At 41.3% G+C, this 18680-nt stretch overlaps 1 protein-coding gene across 1 annotated transcript; it reads left to right on the plus strand.

Annotated features, from left to right (window-relative positions):
- Nucleotides 1-608: 608 nt before the first annotated feature.
- Nucleotides 609-6171, plus strand: Vgll2 (vestigial like family member 2). The gene is given in 4 exon segments (XM_015500633.2): nucleotides 609-824; nucleotides 3113-3428; nucleotides 5464-5718; nucleotides 5720-6171. Coding segments are annotated over 4 exon segments (777 nt in total). The 5' UTR covers nucleotides 609-743; the 3' UTR covers nucleotides 5845-6171.
- The last annotated feature ends 12509 nt before the right edge of the window (nucleotides 6172-18680 follow it).

An 18680-nucleotide genomic window follows, 5' to 3' on the forward strand; every position in this document is an offset into this window, starting at 1 on the left:
AATTCCAGGGAAACACACATCACCCGGAGCCTAGAGCAGAGAATCTGCTGCACCTTGCCACTCCCCGACCCACACACTCAGTCTTCCAATGTGAGGATCAGCCTCTCCCACCAGAATTTTCCCCGACTTTCGTTCTCTTTAAATGTAAGAGTCTCAATTACTCTTTCTCTGTAGGAGCGCAATTCATATTCTTTCTCTTTCTTTCTCTCTCCCGGTTGCTCCTCTCTCCCTCTTACCCCACTCGTCTCCTCCCCTTTCCCCCACCCACCCAACTCCTTTTAGGCTAGGAAAGCCCTATTAGCGGTGCAAAGCTTCGGGCCCCAAGTTCGGGATCTCACAGTCTCTGGCACCCTTGGCCTCACGCTTGCGGAAAGGAGTTCTGAGAAACACGCCGGCGGCCCCTTAGGCTGATTGCCCTTGTTATCCATTGCCCCAGGTCCCGCCCCCCGCCACCCCTCCCCCTCCGAGACCCGGGTGTGGCGTCAGCACGTCCGCGGGACGTGGGGTTTAAATGCCCACTAGCGGGAGCCCAGGCGCTCTGTCCGGGAGCGGCGCCCGGGCTAAAATTGCAGGAGTGGGAGGGGAGCGAGCCAGCTGGATCCCGAGTCGCTGAGCGAGCCGGCCCTCGCTCCGCCGCAGATGACTCCGGAGCTCAGGCCCAAGCGCCGCCCATGCAGCATCCCTGAGCTCCGCCGAACCAGAGTTAATGAAAAAACATTTAACCGTCTCCGCGGCGGGGAGCCATGAGCTGTCTGGATGTTATGTACCAAGTCTATGGTCCTCCGCAGCCTTACTTCGCAGCCGCCTACACCCCCTATCACCAGGTACGTTTCTCCTTAGGATCTGGACTCAAACTTGGAAAATTGATGACTCCCCTCCTCGGATCTTCCGAGTACCGCTGGTTCCCCAAGGTCCGAGGTGTTCCGGGTGTCCAGGGCTTCAGGCTAGCCCCCGGCACCGCCGGTATGTGGGGATTGCCCGCGCTGCTACCCAGTTGGCTGTTCACTTAGCTAACCCCGTTCGCTCGCCCGTTCGCTCTCTTGGGAAGACAGCTAAGCCTTGCTTATGTGCACCCGAGTCTTCCTGTGAATAATGAGAGGAGGATCCCGGGCTAGATTTTCTTAGTCTGTCGGACTTAGGACTCCTAGTGCAGTGCGGGGGCTTCAGGCAGAGCTTAAGCGGGGAACACCAAACTTTGGTCTTGAAGGTAAAATGGCAACAAAATCAAAAGCAAAGGCCAGTCTCTGTCTTTAGGTCTGAGATGCAAAGGCCCCTTGCATTATTTTTTATGTAAGCTTACTTATCTCCGGAATAATTTCTTCCAGTTTAATTCTCAGGCAATTGGGCCAATTAATTCCAGAACCGCGAAGAATCTCTGCTTTGCTAGGTTCTAGAGAATATCATTAGGGTGCGCTTGACTGATCGAGCTTCATAGATAATACTTCCCATTTCTTAAGTCTGGGGAGCTGAATCAGGCAGTCTAGGCTTCAACAAACTCACTTAAAAGACCACTTGACCCCGGTCCTGCAAACTCTTCAAGTTTCATTTAATTCCACCAATTTTTCTTTTCCTTGGGCTGCATCTAGTCAATGACTCCTTCATCTCCTCAACTGATCTAGTAGAAACCTAGGATACTGTGGGAAAAGAACAAAAGCACACACCTGGGGCCCAGACCAGGTTGGAAAATGTGTTCCTGGGCTTCCACTTTGGGGAAACAGAAATACACTATAATGATCCAGTCACCGTTTTCATCAGTTTTGAGTTCAGAATGTCTACTTTGAAATGGCCTAATGAATGATGGATTGGGTAGTTTTGCTCCTAGTTTTCTTCCGCATCCTTCCCTCTTTAAAATTTCCAATCTGGAGTTTGTAGTTTCAATGCTAACTTTAGGAATCATCCAAAGTCACTGAAAGCCAGGTGGAAAAATGGCCTTTAGGAAGTGGCAACATTGCTAAATAACTGAAAAATTTTTTTTGCTTCAACCTCTGAGATGCACTCCTTCTCAGGACAGAACTATTGCAAGGTGGAGAGAGGTAGGTTGGTTTTCTGTCTGGCCCTTTCTCCTCCTGGACCCTGAACCAATTTATTGCACTAAGATCTCTATTCATTTTTCTATGGCTCAACACCCGCGCCCCAAGGCCATCTCTGCCTGCAGAATGCTTTAACAATATATTCAGGCCATTGCTCATTTCTAAGAAAATGTTCTCAGCAGCTGCACTTGGTTTTATAAACTCACTGTCAGACCTCATGATTTACCCAACCTCACAATCATGATGTTAACCTTCTTATTCTTGCTCCTTTTCACGAGATACTAAGGGTGGAAATATTCATAGAGCACTGCTTTTTCTTCACTTAAACGATCTGTTTAAAAATGGAAACAGACTTTTAAATTGATAATTTATGGGTAACTAAACACATATCAACTTGCATTTATTAAAATGATCCATATATTTCCCCAATCACAATTTCATCTCACATTTACCCCATTCGTTACTAACTTAATCTCTTTCTCACTTCCTGTGGCAGTTCTTCTTTCACATTCCCGGTTGTGGGTAGTGTATTTTGTATTGGGGTTTTTTTTTTGTTTTTTCCAAAAAAAAATTTTAAAAGTATGAGGATGTTTAATCTTGTACCTTGTGCTTCTATTTCGGATTCTCAAGCAGGCAACAGTCAGGCCCTACCTGGACTTAAGTACTCTTTAGCCTTGGAGGCTGATTTTTAAAATGTGTGTTTGGGGCTCTGAGGTCAAACTCATCTCATAACCTGACTTTCTGAGCACTTTCTGGAACTATCACCCTCACATATTAGAGATTTCCCTGCAACCCAGTAGCAACTCAAGGGAGGCAGAGGTACGAAGGATGACAGCCTTCCTCTAAAGAAGCCCACCCTTGCTAGGGTGCAGGTTGCAAGTCCTGCTGACCTTGTCCTATTACAGGTTTTATGTGAAGGGCACAAGGCAAACACACACACTTTCCCCATGGATACCTTAGGGGTTTGGATGAGGGAGTTCAGTCTGAACCCAATTTACCATCTGTTTTGAAACTGACATTCATTCATATTCTCTCTCTCTCTCTCTCTCTCTCTCTCTCTCTCTCTCTCTCTCTCTCAGCAGAAGCTAGCCTATTACTCCAAAATGCAGGAAGCCCAAGAGTGCAATGCCAGCCCCAGCAGCAGTGGCAGTGGCAGTGGCAGCTCCTCATTTTCTAGCCAAACCCCAGCCAGCATAAAAGAGGAGGAAGGCAGCCCAGAGAAAGAGCGCCCACCAGAGGCAGAGTACATCAACTCCCGCTGCGTCCTCTTCACCTATTTCCAGGGGGACATCAGCTCCGTGGTGGATGAACATTTCAGTAGGGCCCTGAGCCAGCCTAGCAGCTACTCCCCGAGCTGTACCAGCAGCAAAGCACCAAGGAGCTCTGGTCCCTGGCGAGGTGAGTTTGGGGGTCCTACTGGGAAGAACAGATGGAAGGCTCTCTCAACTTGAGGTTCACCTACAGGGGCCCAAGATTTGCAGCTGAAAGAACACTACATGTCAAAGAAGTGGCAAAGAGGGCATTTGAGGAGAGTAGTAAGAACAATGATGGGGAGAAAGGGCTTGGGTATAATATTTCTTCTTAAAGAGGCAGAGCGGAGCAATGACCTGGAAATAAACACAAGCCTTGGAATTCAAAGGTCTGGATTCATGTGTTGGCTCTACCACTTCCTAGCATTATGACCTTGGGCAAGTCTCTTAACCTTTTTGAGGTCACTATTTACTAATCTCTAAAATTAGAATAACACTTGCCATCCTAACCATCATCAGAGAAGGCTTTAAGACTGGAACATTAGAATGTATGTAAATTTGAGGTTTCCAACACCCTCCCAAACCCAGTGGCACAGGAACTTTACCAACAACTTAATGGGCATTTTTCCAATTTCAAATTAAAAAAAAAAAAAAATTTGCCCAGAAGTCCTGGACACCTTCTGCAAGCAATGTCTGCTGGAGAACATGCCCTAAAATTAACCTATGCCTTTTGCCATGTTTCAATTACTTAGGAAATCTTGAAGCAGAAAATGTCTTTTCAATAGCAAATGTAGTGCTTTTCCCAACACATCTCCTCTTAAAGATTTTTCTTCCCTCCCCATAAAGCACCAGTTTAGTCTGAGACAATGATTACTTAAGTCAACCAAATCTCTCTTCTATTCTGAAATCTCAGCTTCCCTTTATTCACAATAAGACAAAGGTAGGAGAAAACATTTAATAAACTTGCTCACTGAGCTTAGTTTTTGATGTGTACCAAGTTGAGAAATGAGGACTTCATTGTTTAAAAATAATTGTCATTTTGGAGGAGATGAGGATGCTCCCTTTCCCCACCCCACCCCTCCTTTTTCCCTAAGAGTCTGGCAGTTTGCATAAACCTTGTCCTTAGACAAGACCCCCCAAAAATAGTTTAAATACAGGACTTTATTATTATTATTATTATTATTCTCCAATTACCTGAATATTTTAAGGGCAACACTGTTTGCCATTTAGCATACATTTCAAGCAATTTGAAATTCTCTTGTATTTAGTACAGATGGCTTCCCCCAGAGGATGGGGCTTTGAATTAAATGTATGGCTTTCCTTTCCTACTAAAAGCAAAGATTTAATTTAATCGCTGTTCCCTTAAAATGCTACCATGCATTAGGGATTAACAGATAAAATGACTATTACTATTATTGTTGTTGTTGTTATTATTCCTGACGTCCTTATTTTGATGCAATTTGTTTATTGAAATTTAGGATTTAAAAACCTGTCCCTTAATGTCCCTCTTTGCAAATAATACAACAGCTCCTTTAATATATCTGTTTTACCCTTTTGCTTGAGTTCTTGGCGAAAAAACATTTGAAATAAGGTTTCTAAAAAGAAAACTAATAATAGCAAGACTTCGAAATATGTTGATGAACTGCGAGTCTATCAGAGACCTTGGAGGGGCACAATTTCTGGAATAAGGAAGACTGAAATGCGAGAGGAGGTAGTGAGATCCCTAGGCGGCCAACTGGAGGACGGGTCTTAGCTTGAGGAGAGCCTGTGGACAGAGAAAGGAAAGTCGTGTCTGCCCTGAGGCTGCCCAGGCAGCTCGGGCCGGGAAGTGGGGTAAAGCTTCCTGTTCCCCAAAACTTGTGCAGGCAGAAGGGACCTCTCGGTTCTTCCACTCTTCCACTGTCCGGTTTCTGCATTACGGATACTTCTGAAAAATGGGAGGAATCCAGCATCTGTGGTGATTTCTGGGTGCCGGGACCTCCTTTTTTTACCGGCTGCATCCTTGTAAAGGTGCAGCTCGGAGACACATGCTACCGGTCCGCCCCCCACACACACCCCGTTGCAGCTTTCCCGCCCTTACCGGGCCGGGCTGTTCAGTTCAAAAGGCAGTGTGGGTCAGCGTTCCTGTACAGCGGCAGTGACCTGGTCCTGTGTTTCCTCCTTTCCGCCTCCCCCGCCAGCAGACAGCTCCTTCCCGATGAACCAGCGCAGCTTTCCCGCCTCCTTCTGGAACAGCGCGTATCAGGCACCAGTACCCGCACCTCTGGGCAGTCCTCTGGCCGCGGCTCACTCTGAGCTGCCCTTCGCCACCTCAGACCCCTACTCTCCCGCGACGCTGCATAGCCACCTGCACCAGGGCGCAGCCGAGGCATGGCACCACCACGCGCACCCGCACCACGCACATCCCCACCACCCCTACGCGCTGGGCGGCGCNCGGGGGGCCCTTCGTGAGCCCCGCGGGGGACGTGACCCAGGGCCTGGGCCTCAGCGTGGACTCAGGTAAGCGGAGGAGGGAGTGTAGCCTCTCCGGGCCCCCTCCAGCACTGTACCCGACCCTGGGCTAAGCCTTAGACCCCTTTAGTCCTGGGAGACTCCGGGACTCTGTGGTCAGTCTGCATGGATTGTGTTTGAGCTGATACAGAACCCTGTGCCATCGATGTGGGCGGGGTTAGAAAATAGGACCCTGCCCTAACCTGGCTATAAAATATTACAGAAGACTCCCTCCCCTCTTTTCTTTTTAAATAAAATCTGGTGGAAAGGTTCTAGCTCTGCGCTGTTCAGAATTGTAGCCACCAGCCACAATGTGACTACTGAGCACTTCATATGTGTGACTAGGGCAAATTAAGATGTGCTGTCAGTACATAATACACACTGGGATTTCAAAAACATTGTGCTAAATAAGAATATAAAATTCACCTCGTTAATATTTTTATATTGATTTTGCATGTTCAAATATGTTCAAAACGTTGCATATTAAATATATTTGGTTAAATAAAACATACTATTAAAATTCTTACTTGTTTCTTTTTTACTTTTTTTTTTTTTTAATGTGGCTGCTAGAAAATTTAGGATTATGCCTGTGGCTCCCACTGTATTCCTATTGGACAGCGCCGATCTAGAGTACCTGCTGAGAGTGTAGTTTAAAATACTGTATGACTTGCTTGGGGCTCTCCTAGTGACAGTCATGTGATTCTTAGATCAGCTTAATTGCCAAATTAAATAGGAATCTTAAAATGTAAAATTTACAGACTGTGATTTTAACGATAATTCTGAGATGCTAAATCTCTGACTTAATTTGAAAGGTATAAATGAGGATTTTTTTTTTTTTGCTTTCTTTTATTTTTAAAACAAATGAAAAAAAAAATGTTATATTAAAAGTGAAACAACTAGCTTGTAGTCTTGTCCACTCAGGTGAAGATTTACTTTTCTATTTGCTTTGATTTTACTTTCATTCACCATTCACCCTTTCCCCTTTAGATGAAGTCTGTGACTTTCACAATAAAACAGTGGTGTTTTGTTTTTCTCTTTCCTTAAATATCTTGTGCCTTCCCTCCCCCTTCCTTCTCTCTCCCTCTCTTTTTGTTCTTCCTTTCTTTCTCTCTCTCCCTCCTTCTCCTTTCCTCCCCCCTCTCATTCCCACCTTTCCTTCTGTCTTTTCCTCCCTCTCTCTTCCCCACCTTCTCTTTCTCTCTTTTATCTTCTCTGTTTTCAGGTTTACAGCCTCAGGACAAAAGCAAGGATCTGTACTGGTTTTAGAGCCCAACTTCTTCCCTGTAGGTCTCTGCATAGTGCAATAGGTGACTCAGAGCTGAAATGGAGTGGGTTTGTAACAGCTTCTGATCTTGGTTTGCAGCTCCTCGTTATTCCCTCTGTGGTGCATCCCTTCTGAGCTGATCTGCTGACCCAGGGTTTCCCCTCCCTTTCCTTTCTGACCAGCCATGGAGGCTCAGCATCTGTGCCTCTCACTTCGTGGATGAGGACAAGGGGGAAGGCAGAGACTTCAAACTTCTCCATGTATTGAGAAAATTAAAAGGCACATTTACAGAAATCTCATCTAAAGTTAATCTCTTCCAAAAGAGCAGATCCAGAGACTCTGAATTATTTTCAATGATTTTGGCCAAATCACTGGAAATATCTGTGGTGAGATTGTTTAGTCAGGAGATATGACACCATAAGCTTTCATGGAATGGGAAAAATATTTTTTATGCTGTTGTGAATTACTTCATTAGGCAGTGTGATCATTACACTACTGATGTCAACATCCTCAGGTTTAAAAATGTCATTTACATCTGCAACAAAGACTGTGGTAGAGAAGTAAAAAGAAGCCAATTCTTCCTTCTTCAAGGCTCAGCCTCCAGCTTCTTTCCTGCCCATCTCCTTCCCACAACACCCACTCCAGACAGACAGACACTTTTTCCTTTGGACTGTGAACATGGAAGCCTCAGTCTGAATGTGAGTGGCAAGTGGCTGATCTGGAGCCACCTGCCCAAGTCTTACTGAAATGCAGCTGTTGTAGGACAACTGTTTAAAACTCCAGAAATACATCGACCAAGGTGGCACTTCCCAGTGTTTGGCAGAACAATTGCAATTGCACTGGATATAATATATATATATATATACATATACATATATATATATATATATGTATATATATCATCTTTTTTACAAGGAACATTTTACAATGAAAGAAGAACCCTGCTCTGCCTTCTCTCCCACAAATCCTGTCCCTCCCTTTATCCTCCAGATGAAAGATGCAATAAAAGATTCCAACTGTCTCCATGGAAAGGAACAAGAAATCATCCACCACTAGGGGAAAAAAACATCTATGGAGTAAACAACATCTCGAATATTTTTCTCAGTCTCCAAGGTTGTGATTGGTCACTTTTGTATTGGAACAGGGGAAAGGGTCTGTGTGTGGGCAAAGGTGAAGGAGATAAGGAAGAAGAAACAAACATTAAAGATGTCTATTTACTACAAGTTCACTGTCTTGTTTCATAAAAATAAATGTCTTAGTTTTTCTTTAGAATAAAATAATTTATAGTAGTATAATCTAATGTCAGCAATATCATGAGCAATACACACACACACACACACACACACACACACCACATTTTTTGTAAGTGTTTGCTATATTCTGAAATCTGTTAATCCCTTTCCACTTCACAGCAAATCTAGAAATTGGCAGTTAGGTATCTTTCCCACCTCTGTTTTACAGGTGAGGAAATCATGGTCTGTGGAAGCACAGGACTTATCCTGTTAGTATTCAGGAAGTTAGACGCAGAGGCTGTACACAGAGCACTATAGGTAGGCCATTCAGTCAGATATAGATATTTTATTTTCCAGAAGGGAATTGCTGTTACTGTCTAAATTCTAGCCTCTACGACAGTGGTGTCATCAGTTGAAAGTGTTTTTCAAATATTGGTTATTTTATATTTTAACAAAGTAAGCTAAGTGACCAAAGCTCTTGCTAGGGGAAAAGACAGACAGACAGACAGACAGATAGATTGATTGATTGATTGATTCATGTCTTTTCCCCCCTATTGATGCTAAAGTTATTTGTGTTTTTTTACTAAAGTGCCCAGGAGAAGCCAGGCATGGTGGTGCATACCTGTAATCCCAGCTACTTGGGAAGCTAAAGTGGGAGGATGGCAAGTTCAAGGCCAGCCTGGGCAATTTAGTGAGACCCCATCTTAAAGTAAAAAATAAAAAAGGACTGGGGATATAGCTCAGTAGTAGAGTACTCCTGGGTTCAATCCCCAGTACCACACCATAAATTAATAAAAATAACAAGTAAAGTGCCCAGGAGAGATATATTATGCTATACCATAATTATCCTTTTACATTGTTGAAGCATAAAAATGTTAGTCCAAATCTTGACCTTCATTGTAATATGAGAGGCAAATATCATTTATCTTGGATCATAATCTCAAAGAGTTGGAAGCAGTTAAAGGACCTTACTCAAAGCATGAATTTGGCAGAGTTACCCATCTTCTTTTTTTATTTTTGGGGGAACCTGTGAAGTAAATATGATCATTAAAAGAATATTGTTGGTTTTGCTCAGATGAACGGTCCTGTATGATTATGCTCTCCAGATCTGATAATAATAATAACTAATGTTAATTATTTGTCATGGGCCAGGCAATGATCTAAAGACTTTATGAATAGATTTAATCCTCACATTTTTATGTGGCATTTATTATTATGATCTCTTTACTATGAGAAAACTGAGGCACTCAGAGGAAGAATAATTTACCCAGTCATAAAGCTTGTAAGTGTCGGAACCAAGATACAAACCCAGACTCCAAGTGCAGACACTTCCATGTTACCCCTGCAATGTAATTGTCCGGTCATAATTTCTCACTTTGCTGTTCAACTTTTAATTTTTTTTCTTCTCCACGACAGATGTATAAAGAAAGGGGAAAGAGGCAGGGAAGAAAATACTGGCATTCACAGGATCCCAGGTCTCAGAGGAGCTATTATTGGACATTGTTCAAAATCCTTCATAAGATGGCATTACCATTAGACCAGTCAGTCGGATGCAGTTCTCTATTCTTCTCCAGGAGGGAATTATTGCTGCTTCTTTTATTAATTCATTTCAGTATTTAACAGCCTACACTGCTCTGAAGTTCTTCACACCCAACCTAACCAAGCCCTGTAATATTTAGCCTGAGATTTGGACATTGAAGCAATTACTAAAATTAACTTTGGACTTCTCTGTGGATTTTTTTTAATCCATGTTCCATTGGCATGGATCACTGGCATATTAAGGCATAAATAAGATGGATTAAGTCCCCGTGTGATTTTCAGAACCTACTAATAAATGTCATAGAAGAAGAAAGGATAGCAATGTACTCTGCTAGGCATCTCTTCCTAGTATTCCCCACTAGAAGAAGCTCTTTACCTGCTTCTACCAGTGTTAGCATTCACAAGGTCTGTGGTCACAATCCTCAGGGAGCATTTTCCCAGCCACGAGGTTCTGATTACCGAAACTTCTCCTAAGCTGCATCTGACCTGAATATCAGAGTGCGGGTGAGGAGACTCATTCACTGGAACTGGCCTTTGGGGTAGTCTTGAACACACCGTTCAGACTGCTGAGCTAGCCCAGGCTCCAGAGATTTGGCAGGGATGACCCTCGAAGTGCAGCATTTTGCTGTTTTATCCTTCCTAAAGTAGAAATGCAAGATGATCTAGATCTAAGATTTGGTTCTGTATAATAAAAGCATTGAAGACAACTTTGGGATCAGTGGTCCTAGCTGATATGCTCTAGGCCCACCCACCAAATCATATAAATTATGAACTCCCATACCTGCTTTGCTAATATTAGTGAAACCATGAAGATTTAAAGATTCTAGTAGCTGAATAAAGGACATTTGAGGAAATGAGGTATGACATTAGAAAAGCATGATGTTTATATATATAATACTTGGTTGAGGGTCTGAGAAAAAGATTAGATTCCTGTAATCATATTACTTGGCCCTGGTGTCTGCCTCACCCACAGCTTTCCTTTTGCACTTGGCCTAAGCCAAGGAAGAGGTGATGAAAAGGGGAGAGACGTCTCTCCACCACGAAGTAATCCTCTTGCCCATTGCCCTCTGGCTGAGAACTCATCAGCCAGCTACAGGGAATTCTATCTGTTCTATTCCTTTAGTTGAAAAGGACTTGCTATCCCTGTCTCATTTCCCCTTTGAAGTTCTATTTCAATGCGTGGCAAATTCTAGCACTGCCTTAAGATTGATTGGGGCCTAGGTAGGAGGCAGAGTAGAAGTGATGGTGTTTGGATTCAGACTAACTGAAAGCTGCTCTGCCCACTTGTTTTGAGTAGTACTGTATTTTCTGTGCCCTCTTGCATCTGGTGAATCAAGTCTTAAGGTAACTTTAACTTCCTTGGACATTATTGGACATTGTTCAAAATCACAAAGCTTGCATTTCTACACAAGCACCCATATGTGTGCTATCCAAGAAAACAAAGAAACACTTTTTTAAGTGCTTAGTGAATTGGAGATTAAAAAAATATATAACTTAGGTAAACTTCTTTGCATATCAATGCCACTTCCATAAATTGTATTTTAATGTAATTCATATAATGATGTCAAAGCACAGGAGAGAAATAGGAAGATATTTAAAAGTGTTTAAAAATAAATTGAAAAACAAGATTTCTTTATAAAACTGCTTTATTGACAATTTGCATGCAAATAACTTATATTGTGATTGTGTTTGTTAAGGACTTTTCCCTGTATTCCATTTTTCCTTATTAGAGTTTTAGAATTTATTATATACTCCTAAAATCTGGAGAAAAGAAATAAATATCCTAAGAACAGTGCCATTATTACACTTGCCATTTGTAGGTAATTGAAGGCATGACATTTACACAAGCAATAGAGTTAAGCAAGTTTCATATTTTCTGAACTCTTCCTTATTATCCATAAATAAATGTGAATCTAATAATACAAAAACAGTATCTGCAAAATAAAATCTGTTTATCCCAAATCAATCTCTCTCTCTCTTTCTCTCTCTCTCTCTCTCTCTCTCACACACACACACACACACACATACACATATACACACAAGGCTAAAGAGAAATTAGAGACATCATGCCCTCAGACAGGCACAGACACAAATGATTATTCTCACTTGACAGACCAACTGTACCACTCTTTCCTTGTATTTCACTCCAGCCCCAGAGGGCTGGATCAGGAAAGAGACACTCGATAGCTTCTGTTTCCGTGGTTGAAATATTTGTGAAGTTAACGCATAATCTGAAAGCAGAAGCTAATAAATTATAGGGTGCTAATTGGAGCTAGAGTGGAATTGTCAATCATGTTATCCTAAACACAGAGAGACCCTCATAACCTAAAAAGGCAAGGCAGCCTCCTAGAACAACTCCCAGTTGTTTCCAGCCATGACCTCCAAACTTGTGTCCAGGCTGAGTGGCACTGACAGCAGAGGTGATTGTGCTAATCCAAGTTGACTTTAAGAAAGAGACAAACCTTCTTGCAGGAAAAAGAATAAAATATCTTGCTGAAAGACTAATGTTTAGCCTTTAGAGAAATATATATTGAATTTACTAGCATAATTATGACTTTCATTAAAACATGTTATCTTTCATCTGGAATCTTTTACTTTAAAAAGAAACAAGTTAACTCAAAAAGAGAGAAGTTAAGTTTTTCTATAATGGAGTGTCAGGTCTCGAATAATAGTATTTCTCAATAATAGTATTTCTATGAGTTTTTCAGTCTACTCTTGAAAAGCTAATCTCTAACTAAGATATCCAAATTTCCTCTGCTTTACTGGAATTCAATTGTTTCACCTAGATAAACAGAAGCAGAATGTTTCCCATTCCTTTGTTTTGTCCTTAAAATCTCTTAGTAAGCTCCAGTTCTACTTAAATCCCAACGTTTCAAAATGTCTAAGTGGAAAGCTCAAACTATCCTTCCTCTCATCATCATTTTCATTTCCTATTAAAAAAAGCACAAGTTAATCAATTATAATTACATGAAAGAAATTTACATTAAAGGTAAACTAAACTTTGGAAAACAAAAGAACTTAAAAATTTTGATTTCCAATCACTATTTGTAACACTTTACTGATGCAGTTACTGTTCAGAAAAATTTGCCCCCATTAATTTTTTGAAATTCATACTTCAATCTCTGCTTGTATTTACATTTAGGAAAGTATACTATTTACCTTATAATTTGGAAGCTTCTTTAGAATACTTTAAACAAAATTAATTTTCACTAAGGAGAGAAAAAAAATTTAAGGCTTTTTAAATTCTCAACACACATTTGATAGAAACAACAATTACGATTTGATCATTGGTGAGAATGTCACAGACTCCTTTCTTTTATTGCTAATTCTCAAACAACAGCCTTGCCCTCATTTTTTTGGCAAATGTATTATCAGCCAATAATGGTATTGTTTATAAATAAGATGAAAAAAAAACAAACCAATGTTTATTTTTTGTTGTTGTTAATGCTATTTACTTTTACTATGTACAATCCTGTTTCCTTTTTCTTCTTCTAGTACATTTTGCTCAATGTGTCATCTATTCCAGAAAGCAACTGGATATTTTTTTCCATAGCATTTTATGACATTTTTTTTTCACGTTTGTACCTGCTGTTTTATGGAATTTCTTGATATCTCTGGAAGCACTGCGTAAAAGTGCTACATTATCACCATTGTTCCACCTTGCTTTATGGCGTGTGAAATTTCATTTTTACCTCAGGGAGTTTCTTCTCTACTCTCAGAAACTGACAGAAGGGTGTTGACAGACTGATTTTGGTAAGAAACACAGAGAACAGAGGTTAAGATGTTTGTTCTTCCTTGTTCAAAAGCTTCCTTTAAAAAAAAAAAAATTCTTCACTCACACTTTTTTAAAGGAGTAAGAAAAGGATCTAGGGAATTAAGTCCAAACCCTGAGGGAAAACAACTATGAATTTGCATTCAATTGGAATTAGATAGAAAATTATTCATGATCTTGTAGTTACCCATTCCAAATTATTTAGTTAATAAACAAAAATGGTAATGGTGGACATCAAGATTTTGCATGAAAAACTTGAGAAGTTTAGTCATTTGGTGTTTAAAGAATGGTGATATTGTGAATGGGACTGAAATTTTTAAAAATTCCTTATGGGATACTGCCATCTCCCCCCGCACACACACACACACACACACACACACACACACAGATACAAAAATGTATGGAAAGTAAAAAAAGAAAAATAAACAACACTCCACAGCCACCATCTGCACTACATTAACCAGTTGGTATAGCTGAATCATCCTGTGTTGCAGGACAGCAGCAAACGCAAGACATTGACTATTTAAAAAGCTATACAGTTTAACAGTGTATGTTTTTTCAGGTCATAAAGCTCTGAATACATTTTTAGTGTTATTTTGGGGTGCATATTTAATTTGTGTCACCTCATTCATCAGAGAGATTTCTAACTTGAACTCAGTTCACACCCTTTATTCTTCTTATAAGAAAAAGAAAATGCTTTTCTTATAAAGAAAAGAAAATGGTTTGCATGATCTGCTTCTTGGCCTTTATGTCTGTATCAATGCTCTAAAAGATGTAAGAGCTGTCTTCTCAGTTTTCAAGAGGATATAAACTTACCATCAGATAAGATCTAGCCCAATGTTACACTATCTAGATATTACCAGGTCTAGCTTAAGTTCTGCCATTTCTCTGAAGCTTTGTCTCTATACCAGATCACAGTAAATGATCTCACCTGTATGAGAACTCTCAGCACTTATACCTAATGCTGCTTGACACTTGTATAAAGCCAACCTCTGTAATTCAGGACTTCACAGGCTGCAATAGTCCTAAAGTTTTTTTTCTTCACTCATTGACATAAGATTTTTTTTATCCCGCACTTAGTGTTAGCCACCATGAGCAGGTACCACCAATTATTGTGAAAACACAAACTAGTGCATTAAAATATTTTATTCAGTTATATACAAATAAATTTAAAAATATGTGTTGATCTAAGGTTTAAAGTACAAGTTAAAAAAAGAAAGTCTTCTGGAAGCCTGCTCAATAAAGAAAATCCTAGTATTAAAATGAGTGGAGAGAGATTCTGTCGCATTTAGTAGGAGCCAATTAGTGTCAAATATCCTTTTCCCATGCTTGCATCCTGAGTGTCAATCTCTGTGTTCTGCTCAAGGACATCACTTCAACAGTTACCTTTTCTTCTTTTGGCATAATTGTTTTTTCCTCCCCATTGGATCATTCCCATTAAGAGAAAAGAGACTGTAATATTTGAGAATAAAACAGCAAAAACAAGGCCAAAAAAATCCTCCTTGGACCGCACATCCTTGTTCCCTCTCACCCACATACATCCTTTTTTTCAGTGCTGGGGATGGAACCTGTGAATGCTAGGCAAGCACTCTACACCAAGGTACCTCCCAACCCCTTATTCTCTTCAAATGGCAAAACACCTTAAATGAGTCATCACCTAGCTCTTTTCAAGTACATTTTTATTTTCTCTTGTTTCCACTCTAATTTGGTTTCTATTTACACATTTGTCTTGGCCATTTGGGTCCCTGTAGCAAAACCTGAAATTCTTTTCTCAGTAGAATTTATTTCATCAATAGTGTGGATCCTTTAAGAAGACGCTGAGACGTGTATCATACACTCATACGTTCTAGCAACATATATATTCTAGACTGACCTAGCAGCTGTCGTTGGGGCTAATATTAGGTTTAACTTGTCACTTTTCAGTCATTCTCCAGCATTCTTCTAGTTTCTTCAGGAACTTGATGTTGATTTTTCTTTATTATTTGGGCTGAGGTAGGGAAAGGAGAGAGGCGGTTTCAGAGCTTCACTTGACCTTCCACTGTGGTACCTTTTGACCTTACCCACAGGCCAAGAACCTGGTGAGAGGGCTACTGCAACCATAAATTATGGAGATCCCAATTATACATTTAAGGAGCAGAGAAATGACCACTGGGTGGGGCTGTGGACCCAGTGGATGCATTGTAAGTTAGACTTTGGCCCCACAAGCCCCTCTGAGAGAGGGGTGATGATGATGCTATAGGTCTCTGACTCCCAGTGTCCGCTCAGATCCTGTATCCAACAGTCTGAAGTGTCTCAGAATCCTCATTACAGTACATCTGCAATGGCATTACAATGTCCTTCAACCTAGAACCTGTTCTATAGTTAATGGGTTGTCGCTCTGAAAACAAGCTCAAATCTAGGAATTGAATAAGGATCATGATTTTTCTTTGAATGAGTGTGTGAGCCCCCTGCCCCTCCATTTTTTCCTTTGGATGGCTAATTTTAGGTGGCAACTTGACTCAAGAGAAACCAGATGGTAAAGCATTATTGGGTATGTCGGCAAAGGTGTTTCTGAAAGAGATTTGTCTTTGAATTAGTGGACAGAGTAAGGAAGATCTGCCCTCACTCAGTGTGGTAGCCATCATCCAGTCAACTAAGAGCTCAGATAGAACAAAAAGAAAGAAGAAAGGTAGGAGAGTTCCTGTCTCCCTCCATGTCTCTCTCTCTCTCTCTCTCTCTCTCTCTCTCTCTCTCTCATCTATCATCTACCTATCTATCTATCTATCTATCTATCTATCTATCTATCCATCCATCCGTCTAGTCTTTAGACTCTGGGTCTTATAACATCAAACCCCCTATCCTCACCTCACCAATTTCCCAAGCATTTGGCCTTGGAATTAGTTACATCATTGGCTCTTCTGGGTCTGAGGATTTGGGACTTGAACTGAACCATGCTACCAGTTTCCTTAGTTCTTCAGCTTACACCTGGATCTTCACATAATCCATAATTTGGGGAGCCAGTTCCCCTAAAGAATTTCATATCTTCTATCATCTATCTAATATAGCTACCTATCTATCTATCCACCCAAGTTTTGGTTCTGTTTCTCTAGAGAACTCTAATAGCCTTCTACTAACCATGGATGCTCAAGACTGGCTTCCCATTTATTCTTCCCTAGGATCAAAGGGCTTTATTAACCATCTTCACAACTCTTTATGGACAAGGGCTTTTGGATGCCTCCCATAATAGGAGGTCCCCTGGCTTCTGGTAGTCAACTGAAGCTATCTTGTCTCCATTATTTCAATCTTTCATCATGCCCATGAGTGTTTATAAGCCCAGCTCTGGGACCAGCTATGGCAAGTAACCATTGCTAACTTCTTAGTGATGCTTAGAGATGCCCTCACATCAACATAGTCCTTATGACTTTGGTGAATAGGGGAGGGGGTCTTCTGGCCTCACATAACATGTCCATATCAGCATTCCCACATTCCCTCAACCATTTTATTCCTTCCTATAACTTCTTAGGGGGGAATGGAATCAAATTCATTGTCACCAGACATCCAAGGCCACTCTAGCCACAAATTTACTTCGACTCCATGGGTCTTTTTCACGTAGGTTAAAATCTCACATTCCAGAAAAGTCTCACTCAGTTGAATGAATTCTTGCTTTTTTAACCTTACCTTCTCATCCCATAGTTCAGGCACCTTCAGAATGTAATTTCAATTGTACCTGGCTTCTGCCAGTGCATTTTAGCTAATGCTTGGAGCTACTTTGGGATATTAACTCTTTCCTTCTTTATCAGACTCAGAAAATCCTTAAGATATGCTGGAATTTAATTCTAGATATTGACCTGGCAGTCAGGAGGGGAGAGGGGTGCAACATGTAATTTCTGTTTCAGAAGAGGCCTCTCTGGTTACTTCCTCTACAAAGTGCTAGCTCTTATTGTACATGCTCTGAGGGATCAGAAGGGTCTACTGAGTCAAAATTCTTGGAACATTGTTATAGTTTGGATATTAGGTATTCTCCCAAAGTTCCCATGTTAATGCAGGAATATCCAAGATGAAATGATCAGATTATAAGAGCCATGATTATTGGTCCATCTTAGTTTGAATAGACTAATTGGATGGAAACTGTAGGCAAGGAAGAAATGGCAGGAGGAAGTGAATCTCTGTAGGCATACCCTGGAAGGGTTCATCTTACCTACAGCTCTTTCTCTACTCTTTCTGCTTCCTAGCCACCATGAGCAGAGCAGCTTTCCTTCACCACACCCTCCCACCACAATGTTCTGCCTCATCTTGGACCCAGAACAATGGAGTCAGCAGAACCTGGACTGAGACTTCTGAAACCATGATCCCAAATGAAATTTGCCTCCTCTAAGTTGCTCTGTTAGGGTATTTTGGTCACAGCAACAAAAACCTGCTGAATGCAGACATCCAACCTCATACCCCCATTCTGTTTTTCAGGATCCCAGGTTTTTCAACAGATCTCCCTTGACTGAAAGTTTAAACGTCTAGAACTCCACAACACTACTGAATGCTGAGTTTGCTCATAAGGATATTTGTTTGTTGTAAAGTCTACTCCCCTAAGCAGCATACTAGAATATAACCTTTATCTATAGAAGGTCAGATGCACTTAAATAAGGGATAAAAATGGGGTAACTTGCTGAGTCTTGGGCAGGCTTCAGAACCAGGCTTAAAGGCAATGAAGCAAGGAACAATGGCAAAGAGTAGACAGCAGAACGAGTCCAGTACAGCCTGGATACAAGCTGCCAGAGTAGAGTCACTCTGCTGACTCTGCTGCCATGGACACTGGAGGCCACCTCCCACAGCACTGCCACCTCTGTGCCAGGAGTCAGACCAACTGCACTTGCTACCATTGCTGGAAATACTTGTTCTGGTTCTTGTTTCTTTACAGGCTTAACTCTCAATGAGAAGCCTGAGTGGTAGGGTCTGGGCATAAGGACCAGTGCACATGCCTGCCTTCTTCCTGAAAGAGGTGCCACGAGAGCAAATAGAACACAGCTCCCACCAGAACAGTAAAGATGAAGCAATTCCTTGATGAAAGAAGGGACTTCATTTCCTAGGCTAGCCCAAAGAATGACAGATGCCCATCAGAGGATCCCCAGA

Source organism: Marmota marmota, unplaced genomic scaffold (assembly GCF_001458135.2).
Source record: "Marmota marmota marmota unplaced genomic scaffold, marMar, whole genome shotgun sequence".
NCBI lineage: Eukaryota > Metazoa > Chordata > Mammalia > Rodentia > Sciuridae > Marmota > Marmota marmota.